This window comes from Stegodyphus dumicola, chromosome 3 (genome assembly GCF_044657685.1).
Source record: "Stegodyphus dumicola isolate Sdum_Otavi_A_Nest chromosome 3, ASM4465768v1".
Lineage (NCBI taxonomy): Eukaryota > Metazoa > Arthropoda > Arachnida > Araneae > Eresidae > Stegodyphus > Stegodyphus dumicola.
The window spans coordinates 98251845-98265874 of record NC_140770.1 but is presented as its reverse complement, the minus strand read 5'-3'; the positions used below and the strand labels follow the sequence as shown (position 1 = coordinate 98265874).

The 14030-nt window shown below is 31.5% G+C and overlaps 1 protein-coding gene across 1 annotated transcript in view; it reads left to right on the top strand.

Annotated features, from left to right (window-relative positions):
* Positions 1 to 11196, top strand: part of LOC118198124 (neuroligin-4, Y-linked-like) — a 403557-nt gene extending 392361 nt beyond the window's left edge. The window contains exon 9 of the mRNA XM_085813107.1: positions 10838 to 11196. Within this exon, the coding sequence (XP_085669233.1) occupies positions 10838 to 10862 (25 nt within the window). The 3' untranslated portion in view covers positions 10863 to 11196. The remainder of the gene's footprint in view (positions 1 to 10837) is intronic.
* Positions 11197 to 14030: the final 2834 nt, after the last annotated feature.

Genomic DNA, 14030 nt, shown 5'->3' with positions numbered 1-14030 from the left:
AGAGAGCGTGTTTCTTGTGTGCATGCTACGAGTTACTTCTTACCAGCTCTGATAGTTGAAATTTTTCAGCTTTGCTTTGCATCGCTGGCGAAAGTTGTATTTTGACGTTGCGGTAGAATCACAGAGCTGAATACGTTATAAATTGTGTAGTCTTTGACTACTGTTCTAACTATTTTTTTTTTTCTCTCTAAATGGGAAGGCCGCGCTATATTAAATGTCCTAGTACTTGAGGCTTCTAAATTTAAGTTAGCAAATAACAAAAATGAATCTAGCTAGTATTACTGCAAAATAAACTTTTTATATTTTGAGTTGCTAATTACGGTACTATCTTCAAATTTGTCAACTTCACATCCCGGCAGTTAATACTAAAACTCTAATTTGTTTTAGATAACAAAACATGTTGAGCAACTATCTTACCAATCACCATGACTTAGATTCTACAGCAAATTTTTACAGCAAAGTACCAGAATATCTTCCATTTGTGAATGAACGTCATTGGCGTATTATTACAGGAAATCTGTATATTGTTCCAGACTTAAATTAAGAAATCCAATGAAATTGGGTATTAAATTCAGACAGGTTACCAGAATTAACAAAATCTTTTGCCTAAACTGCATAAAAAAATAACATGAAAGAATTTATATTTAAAACCAGATATAAACTGGATCTTCCAACTACTACCTTCTTGAAATGGAAATATAGTAGTATTTTAATTCTTTCGCAACGAAGTCGCTCAAAACGCCCGACGATTCAGACATCGGGAGGTTATTCGAACGCCTGAATTAATTTTTACCGCCATTTCTGTATCGATGATGTATCATTTCGCCATTGTGATGCTTTCCCCCATCAGGTTAGTGCATTAATAATTGCTTTAGCGTGTTTTTAAATGGCATGACAATCATTCTTTTGAAGCGACTAAAAGTAGTTCTATTATTTGAATGCACCTTCCTTTCCTTTGCTTCGCTTCAGTGCTTAGCTATTGATGCCCGAAGTTGCAATCCTATTCGAAGAGAAAACGGCACACAGTGGTGAAAGCGCATAAAGATCCCAAGAGAGAATATTTCTCTTTCCTGAAGTAGGTTACAGTTAGTGCTGTAAGATTCTACTTGGCATGGGGGGGGAAAGAAATCCATTCCAACAAAAATATGTACATACGAGCGTTTTAGATGTTTGAGTGAAACAAATTTTGGCCTCTACCGATGCGAAAGAGTTAAACGAAATCAAACTTAGACTAGGAAAATTTAAGAATTTAATTGGTAACATTAATTTGAACGCACTTACAAATAAGATACTTAACCTTAAACAGAGGTTTATGGTAACAAAATTTGACAACGGAAGTAATAACTTCAACATTTTTTGAAAAACAATTATATTAAACTAACTGAAACAGAATTTGCAAACTCATCGAGTCAGAACATAATCAGCCAATTATTTTTAAGAAACTACTGCTAGCGTTCTGTCTAACCTCAACTATCGTAAAGTCTTTCGCCATAAACTCAGAATTTCAGTACTTATCACAGGATGTAGACTAAAACAGACTTCTAACTTTCCTAATGTTTACGCTTTGCCAAAGCTCTACAAAACTCCACAAAATTTCATGTTTATAAAACGTATTAACTGCTGATTTGCTTTGAAGCTTAAGAAAATTTGTTCAATTCTTTTTACTTCAGCTCTGAAAGATCACAACTTTAGTTGGATCATTAATTACAGTATTCTAGATATAACTCCTCTAAAAATCTAGAGTTTAAAGAAATCAACTGCTAATATTTCGAAACTTGTTAAACAACTATTCATTTAAAAGAATTTTATAGTAGTATTTTACCAATCCGCATTTTTCTCCTAAAAGATTTATAGTTTTAACTGAAGAAAAGTGAAAAGATTTCCTTCATTGCGCTGTTTTTCATTACTTCTTTCAGGTCCAGAAACCACTTCGCCAAGCAAATATGAATCTTTTTTGTAAATACCTTCAGCTGCGCTGATTATGTAATTACAATTAATAATTTTGAGGCCATATAAAAATTTCAAATTTACCCTTCTTGTTTAGTTCTAAACAAGATAAATCAAATAAAAAAGAAATATAATATCTGGATCTACAAATCTTTAACTACAAAAAAATTAATCTTTACATATGTAGGCATTTTAAATTTATCGTAATTAAACTAATTAACTGGCATATTAACGATTCCAGAAAAGGCATGGATAAACGATTATTAATCAATTAGCTTAAACCAGATATATTTGTTTGGAAGTTTCTTACTTACGGATAAACATGAATAAATTTGCATACTAAACTTTTGATTGAAAATAAAATTCTCGCTATATGTATTAACTTTTTTCTTAAAAAACATCTAACGTTAATGATAGAAATTAATTTTTAATCTAAATATATAATGATCGCATTATCGTAAACCGGTACGGTTGCGTATATTACTATTGGAGTTTTATAAATATTGTGATTTCGTTTTCGTTTCGTTTCGTTTCGAGTTAAGATTTGCCCTGTTCTTTTACTATTTTTTTTAATATTTTCCCAGAATATAGATATATATATATATTTTTTTAAATATCACCGTTTTTACATTTCACCCATTTTTAAATTCCCTATCTCGCGGGTTTTAGAGGGTAGTTTTTCATCAGTTTTTGTAAATATATATATTTTTAGGTTTAATGAGTTTGATTTTTTAAGCATTTTTTGATCTATAAGCAATAATTATTTTCAAGTAAGTTCAGATGTTCTCAACTATGTTTACAGAATTTAATTTGTTTTTAATAGTGATTAGAATTGTATTTTTCTAAATTTTCTTTTCGGGGTATTTTTTAAATTACTCGAGATTTAAATTGAATTAATGCCAATTTACATATTTTATTAAAGCTTTAAAATCAGATTTTTTTCAAGTGTTTTGAAAAGACGAAAACGATTCAGATTTCCTTAATTGTTCAAGATTGTTTCAAAAATGGCTAATACCCCCTTGAAAAGTCAGCATTTTTTCATGAAATTAGTACTAATTACTATAACATTTTCGTACTATATTTTTAGCTGATCAAAATTTTCATTTTATTTTACACACACACACATACACATATCTATAAATAACTGATTAAAACCTTTATTGCACTGCATTGTAATATATGAAAGAATTTTTTAAAAATTTGTCAAGTGTTTTTTTTTTTTTTTAATTTTACTTCATTCAGTGTCTAATTAATACATGAAAGCATGTGATATAAAATATGAAAATAAATATTAAATCATGTGATAAGTCAGAGACATGATTCAAAAACAGCACTAACTGCAGAACAAAATCATCTAAAATAGAAAAAAATATTCTGCAATCAATATTTAAAAGATTTTGAAAGACATATTGTTATATTCGCTTATTTGCAATTTTTGTTGACGTGAAATTTAAAAACGAAGAACTAAATAAAAATAAAAGCCCATTTAAATTAATGTTTGCTTACCAGTCTCAGTCTCATTAACTAAAAATAAATATAACATTTTAGTTTTAAATGAAATAATTACTTATAATGATTATAACGATTATCAACAACAAGGCTTCTTAAACTGAAGTTATTAAAATAATTAATTTTCTTTCATGGCCTGTATCATTACGATGCACACACACACACACACACACAATAAATAAATAAATAAATATTAATCTGAAATATTTCAGATTTTTAATTACGTCCAAAGGGGCGTTCTTTAAACGTTTTGTGTGTTACATTTATTTATTAAATATCATGTTTTGCGTACTCAAACCATACAGTTCAACAGCTATACCGCAAAATAATTTTAAAATGAGCATATCTTTAGAATTTCCGATACAGAGTCTCGTGCGCTGGAGGGTAAAAACGTCTCTTTTGTTTTCGGTACAGTGTTACTATTGCTCGCTTTGAAATCGTTGATGTTCTTAATCAAAAATTCGTTAAGTGCTACAAAATAGGAAATCGATAATAAAAGAAATTTCAAATTCAAATAAGGGCTTCTAAATGCTCATATTGTATGGAAGATTACGTTATTCAAATTTTTACGGCTCTAGGTACGGTTGTTTTATCACAATGCAAAAAAACATACATACGTTCATGCAGATTTTTCATTATTTATGTTCTTTAAATATAATACAGGGCATTAATATAGTGATAATATTTGGTGGCATTAATTTGAAAAGTGATTCACTGTTTATAGTTTTAAACGCAAAATGCCAGAACGAAATTAATAGTCCCTTCAGGGCAAATTACTCCTTTGGACAATAAATAAATAAATAAATAAATAAACAATTTTAAAAATAAACATCGAATCCAATTTAAGGAACATACATGGTGGCTGTAAATTCGTATGGATCTGCATATTATTAAGCAAAATTTCTGAACTACTTAGAAATAAAAATTTTTCTATGTTTTTGATTTTAAGGAATGATAAATACTTAAATATTCTACGTAAAAATAAACAAACTAGGTAACTACGCATAAATAGTAAAATAGTCTAACGTAACTGAAATTCATTCTAAATTCGTTTCCGATACCTACATTGAGTTGTGGCCTGCACCTGCAAACTGACAAGATCGTTTAATATTTGAAGTTACTGACAAGTTTGATTTGTTTACTAAGATGGAATTTCTGTTTAGTTCCCTGCCAAAAAAGTGAGCCAGCATTTGCTTGTTAGTTTTCATGAACCTCGCAGGCTATTCAATTTAGTTTGAAAATTTATCTACGGGAAGTTTCCTCTCACAGCAGAAACCCTCACATGAGTGCCATACCTAAACAGCCACATTTAATATTATTTGCTGATAATATCTCCAATTATTTAATCTATATCTATCATAACATCTATTAGTTCTACTTTGTGAATGCTATGAATGTAATTTATTCCCATATTCAGTGATCATTTTTGAAAATCCAATGGAATTTGAAAATCCAAAGGAATCCAATTTATGTTGCATTAAAGGCGGAAAAAAGATAATGCTGGTGAGAATACAATAAAGAAAAGATCAATTGTTCTTTCGAAAAATTTATATTGCATTCGAGATTAAAAAAAAAAGTATCTTTCCCTTTCCGATTGCTTATTTTTGATCCTCATTGCTAAACATATAGACTGAAAGTTTTCTACCTTTAATTTAGACAGTGCAATTCGTAATATAAAACGAATACGGCAATGTCATTTGGCGCTGTAATATAAATTGATTTTATAGCTCTGACGCAAGAGAATGAAAAGGATTTTAAGGATAAAAAAGCCCAGTTGGATTCAATAACTATTTCCCTGAAGTACGGATAAGATGAAAGTTACTTTTAATGATGTTCCTGAAATTTAAGAAATTTTACAGAAGCATTTTTATACTTCTAAATCAATGTTTAGAAACATTATTCTCTATCGCAAAATATAAATGTATTTAAAGCGAAAATGCGCGTGCAATAAAATAGAAAAGTTAATGAAAATCTATGTGTTCGGTATTGCAGAGATAACGTATAATTAATATATAATGCTTCCATTTATTACATTTAATAAAAAAAAATCTGATGTGTACACCACGGAATATTAAATTATACGCATTTTTCTTGCATTTCATTAAAACTTATTGGATTGAATTAAATCTACTTCGTCGATAGTGCATAAACAACAACAGAAAAAATGCACTCTTTAAAATTCACCATATTTGTTTACCATAGCGACACTCTGGCGCTAGATTCACTTAACAACGTTATATTTCGTTCATATTATAACTCAGAAAGCACAAAATTCATATCTTTTGAAGAATTATCTAATAGTTCCCACATGTTCTATTCAAATACTATAATAAATCTAGAACGGTGTATAAAAGAAATTAAGCAAACGAAACAAAAAAGAAACAGTTTTTCACAGACGATTCAGTATTTCTCAATCAATTAATTCAGTTCTCACTTCGCAACAAGGCAAAAATGCATAAAAACTCGAAATATCTATATTAAAAATTTTGAAGTAAAACTTAAACACTTATTTTCTCGAAAAATTCCTGAAAGGATTAAGCATGATTTAATTCGTAATAATAAATGAAGGTGTTATCTTTGTTGTTGCAAAACTTAGTCTCCCTAGATTGGCAACAAATCTACTTTTCTGCTGTTTCAAATCTAAACAAATATGTCCGCCATGTTATTTAAAAATTAGTTTTAACCGCACTTAAACAGCTTTTAAATTGTTGATAATTTTACAAATATTGATTGCAGATTTCCTAAAGGCATAAAGACCTTAACCGGAAGATATGAACAACATAATTCAGTCATTTTTAAAGCAAAAAATACGCAATTCACAAACATATAAGAGTAAAGAAACTGAGATCACTGAACCGGGTAACAGAGTGGATATATATATATATATATATATATTTATATACGTTTAGTGCAGCCGATTGCAACCAAAATACGAGGTGCACATCGACATGTTAAAGCAGTCCTATATATAAATTTCAACGTTCTGAGCCCGCTCGTTTTTGAGTTATGCGAGGTAAATAGATACGTACGTACAGACACCACGAAAAATTCTCTTCAGAATTCATTCTAAAGCAGTTTTATAATTTTTTGGAAAAAAATAGTCTTTTATTCTGTCCTTACGTAGAGATGTCACGCAGAAGCATCGTTAAATTGCATTCGATAGCGGTCAAAATAGATATTTTCGTTGAAATATGGTGCCTGAAAATTTTCGCAATTACAATACTTTAATTTTACTTCGTACAAGGAAGTAAACATAAAATTAGTAAATTAGTTTTTACCTTAATATTAAATGTTCAGGACCGTAAAGAATGGAAAGCGCATATCAGTCGGAAAAATGGCTTTTTATTAAAAAATTAAGTATAATATACAAAGCAAAAAGACTACGGTTGAATGTATTATAAGATCTATTTACTCATCTAGATTAATGTTATGTAAGCTATAAAAAATTCTACAATTAATCAAATAACAAAAAAGGCTCATTAAATACAGTAAAGAACCTTATTTCTTTACAATGATATAGCTATTTTATAAAATTAAATTTTAAAAATTAAACCACGATTTAAATGCACTATCGCACTAAATAGCAGCAATAAAATATGAGTGGTAATCCAACTAATTTTTTTTTTTTTTAAAGTTCCAATTTTTTTTCTATATTTTCTATCTCAAGGTGAAACATTTTAAAAGTGAAAACTTCAAATGTTATTAAAATGTACAGTGCGAAAAAAAAAATAGGACAGATCTATTATCTCTCGTTCTAGTGGGACAATTGACGAAATTTAAATTGCGTTTTTCGTGTCTCGAAAGCGCGATTCAGGATATGTATTAGATTTATATACAGAATTGTTCTAATATAGGTACACTACTCGACATTGAAAATGCAACACCAAGAAGGAGTGGTCAGAAAGTGAGGAAATTTGGAAAAAAGACAGCAGGCAGCAATAAGTGATCTTTATTTCAAAATGATAGTCAGTATCCAGAACAAGAACGGCGTCGGCTTAGTAGGATAAGTGAGAAGTGACGGGGGACGGGGGCACTGTCCCTTTACCATAGTGGTTAATCAGTACAGCACCACGCGCACCATTATTTAAGGAACAGCATTAACATATGTAACTAGTATTATAAATAAAGCATGGTACGATGTACATAGAAGGAGTAATTACATCTAGTAGGACCACCGCGGACAGCGATGCACGAAGAAACACGTCTAGGTATAGAGTCAATAAGAGTGCGGATGGTGTCCTGAGGGATGGCTCTGCATTCCCTTTCAACCATTTGCCACAATTCGTCTTCTGAACGAGGCAGGGGCAGAGTCTGCAAACGGCGTCCAACCACATCCCACACATGTTCGATTGGTGACAGGTCAGGAGAGTATGGTGGCCAGGGAAGCATCTGTATACCTTGCATAGCATGTTGGCAGATGCGAGCACTGTGTGGTCGGGCGTTATCCTGCTGAAAAATTGCATTAGGCAGCTCTTGAAGGTACTGGATTGCCACCGGCTGCAGTACATTATCCAAGTCTCGTTGACCCGTCATAGTGCCCTGAATACGAACTAGGGGTGACCTGGAATCGTAGGCAATAGCGCACAAACCATTATGCCACGTTGTCGCGCATTGGGGCGTTCCACAGTTACTGCCGGATTAGATCTGTCTCCACGTCGACGCCACACACGTATGCAGCGACTGTCACTGGATGAACAGAAGCGTGACTCATCTGAGAACACGACGTTTCTCCATTCTGTCATCCACATCGCTCCAGTCCTGCACCATTCCAAACGTTGGCGTCTATGCTGTAGGGTCAATGGCAGGCTTCTTAACGGACGCCGTGAGTGCAGGCCACGTTCAACCAATCAACGGGAAATGGTTCTGGTCAACACGGGCACATTCATGGTATCTTGCACATGCTGCAGAATCGCGGTACAAGTGACTTGCAGGTCCGCCATAGTGTGTCGGCGGATGCGACGATCCACGTGTGCTGACGTCACTCTGGCTACACCTGCACCCCTCCTTCTTCCCACATTTCTTTGTTTCAACCATGTTCGCCATAGCCGATGCAGCGTACTTGCATTCATGTGGGTATCAGCAGCGATTTGACGTAAGGACCAATCCGCCCTTCTCAGTCCGATCACCGTATCCCTCGCAAAATCGTCTATCTGTTGAATGTGCCTTCATTGACGGCGGCCTGGCAATCTCATCTATTACACGTCGGGACAAAAACCAATTTTCTTCGATAATTCGTCTGGCACAAATAACGACACGAATATTGTTCATTCTGCATGTTCCTTCCCTTATATCTTACTTCACGTGCGTCGGAGAGCTGCGCATTTCACATCATTCGCATAACTCAGTGACGTGCGTCTACTCTAAAATTTGCATAAATTTCTGGGCACTCCTTCTTGGTGCTGCACTTTCAATGTCGAGCAGTGTACTTTTACACAAAATCTATTCTAGGACTCAAATTATGCCTAAATATTAAATTTTATAAAATTTGGTGCGAAATTTACAGAGTTTAATTTAATTGGCGAACTTCTTAATCTATAGCAATCTATTTCCTTTTTTTTTTTTTTTTTTTTTTTTCACATATATATATATAACTAAACAAGAGCGGGAAAAAGTCACCGTTCATACTTTCTAATAACTGTAACCACATTTAAATATGGTAAGTGCATAAACCACATTCGGCATTATCATCGCTAAAAAAAAAAAACGGTAGCAAATTTCAAAACGTTGCAATGTATCTTAGAAAAATCTGATTAAAAAATTCTAATTTTTTGCTAGTGCCCCTAGAAATCCATCTACTTTAAGACGATGTTAAAATTTTTATAGGTTATAATAATAATAAAAAAAAATTACAAAAATTCATAAAATCTATTTAAAATTACAAATTTTAAAAATAAATCATAAAAAAGAGCGAATTATATTTGGATTAAGCCTAAATTTCGAATTATGGAAGAAGGAATCAAGTAAGTTTAAAAGAAAACGAGATATTAACAATGAAATTCAATTAACATTAAGGTGCTAAAACTTGAGAGCTAATCTTTTAAAAATTACTCGTGCAATTTTTACAAAACTTGGCAGTTTGGCATAATTTGAAGCGTAGAATCGATATATGGAAACAAATTGGCATGTCAGGTAGAAAAAAAAGTCTGATTTTCTGTCAAAATACTATATTAGAACAATACTATAAATCTAATACATATCTTTCGAGACATGAAACACTCAAGCTGAATTTCGTCAATCGGCCCAGAAGAACGGGAGATATAGAACTGCCCCCCCCACTTGTTTTTTTTTTTTTTTTTTTCCCTCGCAGTGTACATTAGTGGTGTTTGAATAAAATTGAAAAACATGTGCATCTCAGAAGTCAAACAACAAAAATCAGCGTAATAAGAATAAGCAAGTGGCGCCATTGTTTCACCAACAGATGGCTCCACTTGCTTATTCTTGTCCAGGCTTTCTTATCTTATCTAATCATTATTTCCTATCTTGTTCATTTGCGGTTTTGCAGCTGAGGATGTTGGTTCGGTAAAAAACATCGAAACTAGTCCTGCGAAATTTTTGAAAATATAACGCTGATTTTTTTTTTTTTTGTTTGACTTCCGAATTGTATTTATTCGGCGTTTTATTGTGTCTTAAATGTGCATCTACCTACAGGACAAAACCTGTAACTTCACAGATTTTAGAGTTATTAAGCATTAATTTTGATATAAAATTATAAAATATCAGGTTGAGTCATAAACAAATTCCGATGCACGTAAGCAGATTTTATTGTTTGTATCTACTCACCATGAGTCACCAAAACAAAAGAAATTTTGCTGGATGGTATTTTTAATGATCTTACTTTTATTTTTGCCATTTTCCTTCGCTTTGAGAAGGACTAGAATTTTCAGGTTAACTTTTAAGATTTAAAAATATATTGAAGTGGTTCAAAAACTAATCCGGATACAGAAAAACAAGGATCTTACTCTGGAAGGAGAATTGTAATTGAGCTCGACAATCCTCCTCTTGACGATGTTATGTTGAAGTTGATCGGATTCGTCTTTTTTCTTATTCTTTTAAATCCTTTTCTTTTTCTTGCGATGGTTTATAATAATTTTTACATTTTAAAGTATTCTTATTCTACATTTATAGGATTCTATGAAGTTTTTTTGAATTTCAATTTAAATTTTTGCGAAATATATATTTATATATATAGCCATTGAATAATTAACCATAGTTTTGACGGCAAACACATCTTTTAATACATAATATTTTAACAGCAAAAAAATAAAGGAATGCAGGATATATTTCACTGTTTATGTTTTACAAACTTGTATCAGTTTAAAAATCGTATTAATATTATATATGGTTCAAAAAATTCATAAAACATTTTACTCATGTTTTTCAGATTTGGCATAGATGGACATACATAAAAAGCTGTATTTCGCACCAACTAAATCATGTTTCCAGAAGAATGAAAGAAGATTGCTCGATACTGCAGGATATTTGCCTTGCTGAGTTCAAAGTCTTTTCACAGAATTCATATAAGGCTATATATACACCAATCTCCCCATGAAATATTTGATGAACTTTAATCAACAATAGGGCCAACTGTACGGAAGAAGTAAAATATTTGGACTTAATCTTCAACCGCCCTCACTATTGTTTTAGATAAATTTTGTGTACTGAAGTGAAATTTTGAAATACTCAACTGTGATGAATAACATTGTCAACATGAATAAAGTGTGAAATATTTTTGCATTAAAATTCTTAATTGTACATAAAATATATGTTGCGAATTTCAGACAGGATCCTTTTATTTATTTATTTTTTTTTTTTTTTGATTTATTGATAGAATGTAACAAACTCATGTCAGTCATCTTATGTATATGTATTATTATATAAGCAAATTATAAAGAAACTGCTACGTGCTATGGACTAATATATTAAGAAATATATATAAATAGGTATTTAGAAGTTTTTAAAAGAGAATATGAACATCATATTTGTCCCACGTATATAAAATAATCAAGTCATTTTACTCAAGAGCTGAAGAAATATTTAATGATGACATATTACGCAATTAATTAAAAAATAAATTTAAGTCTGAAAATATTATCTAGACTTTTACCTAATTTTTTATAGTTAACCTTCTAGTTTAACCTTCATATGCAATAGATGATATATCGCTCTTGCCCTCTGATAAATACGTATAGAGTATAAAAAGTAAATTAAAAGCTTATTTAGTTTAAGAATAACAAACACTACATTAAAAAGGTAATGGCCTTATTCCTCGCTCACTTGAAGTACTACAAAGATTAAATTCTTGATAAGTGTAAATAAATTAAATATCTATCAACCGTCCTCTAAATTATATGAGACTTCTAATCATCAAAATTGGGAACATGCCTGAAAACACTCACTGAAATCAACTTTAAATGCAAGTGGATGATTTTCGCGAGAACAGAGTTGTTGCTTTGATTTCCAAACTTTCTTCCTGAATTTATACCTTTGTTCGCTTTTTAAATTCTATCTAACTTACATTCTGCTGTGGATGATTGAAGAAACATAATTAAAAGACAGAATTAATGTAAATTATATTACATAAAAATTACATAAATTAACAAAACTTACTTTTAAATTGTATTAAACATTTTTTACCACCGCTAAAATTCTTACCACTTTGATTCTGGGTTCATATAATGATGTTCAGAATCCGCGATACAAATACAAGCTTCGTAATATCTCAAAACAATTTTAGCGAATTTCAGTATCATTTAGAATAGATATAATTCACAACATGAGGGATCAGTGTAGAAATATAGTCAGTAACGAAATGCAGAATGTTTAATTCTTCAAATATACAGCTTTGGTGAACCGTGCAAGAAACGGAATATATGACTTCCCTCAGAAAATGTAGAACAATAATTATATATATCACCTTTCAGGTAAGTCTTATAAGGTATTTTCTCTCTCCTTTCCGCGTGGCTTCGTCATATACCAGTAAGCACGTCTGACGCGCATTTGTGGGGTGGGAGTTCGAATTCCATTCACATTCTTGCATCGATATAACTCGAGACTACATGTGAGGTTCAAATTAAAACAAAGCAGGCGCGTAATAATTCGTCACTACCAAAATTTGGCGATCGGGTCACCTCATCCCCAGTCGCCTATTAAAAGAGGGTTATATAAGGTATTTTCTCCCTCCTTTCCGTGTGTAACTGGAAGCATATCCGAGACGTGTGTAGGAGGTCCGGATTTCGAATTCCGGTGAGTTTATTGCACTTTTTTCACGTTCTTCCATCGATATAACCTAATATCTCTAAAGTCTTTTGAATAATATTCCGAATGAAAGAAATCGTTAAATTTTGTTAAACGTTTAAATGAAAACATTATGAAAAAGCCAAGAATATACATAAAAGTAATTCGAGTAGAGCCCGAACAGATATTTTATGCTTTTGCAACTCATCAACGGATATATTAGAATCGAGTTAAAAATTTTGTGATTACTTCTGTCCAAAATTCTTATATTCGGAGCTCTATAAACGCAATAGAACGACAAACCTTCAGTGAGAAAAAATAAAATCCTTAAGACAACTTCAGGGCATATAAAGTCCAAATCAACTCCAGCCTATTAGTGGCAGTTCTATTGGCTATTCTGATCTCACCAAATAATAAGGAGTTGAGGAGAATCAGAATACTGTGCAAAATCCTTCCATTTGGTAAGTGAATTCCAAATATTCCCCGAGTTCCAAATACACCATACAATTCGGCAAAACAGTTCCAGTAAATGGTCAAACCCAGAAATAAAAAGTATTTGCTAAGACACGGTACACTTTGAAATACAAATATAAGGGTTTAAATTTCACCATTCTTTACCTCTTACAAATGTTTGTAAGTACATATTAAATATGTTGAGTGTATAAATATTAGCTTAATTTCAATGTGCGCTTACAGAGAACTGAAAATATTACTAATAATAAATCAATTAAACACTGAAAAATATGACTCTTATCCGGAAATTAGAAATTTAAAATAATGGTATGAAATATACATAGAATTTCAAATTTGCACAAATAGTAGTAGTAGTAATAATAATAATAGTAATTATCGATACACATATAAAGGTACATTTGTTTGTACGTACGTATGCCCCCATAACAGGCAAGGTTATAATATTGAAATATCTGCATCAAATCTGAATATAAATAAAGTTAGATCAAAGATGATGATGATGTGTGTGTGATTATGGCAAAGCCTCGAGGGCTATCTGCCTAAGGGAAGGGATGCCTTCGTGGAGGAGTTTCTAAGGGAGACTGGCTCGTCCTTAGATTAAAGAAAATGTACTGTTCGAAAACGCGCAAAAATTATGATAGTAACTCTGTCAAAAACCGTCCATGAAATTTTACATTATTAGATATTTAAGTAAACTTTTTAGAGGCTTTTTAGAGAATTAGAGTTTAAGAAGTTATTTTTAAGTAACCAGTTAATAAAAGTTCAAATGGATCTAAATGATAAATGAACGTTATTCGGAAAAATTACAAAAAAAACTCTAGTTATATTTTAATGTTGTTTCTCTAAGCAAAAGTATAAATGTCGTG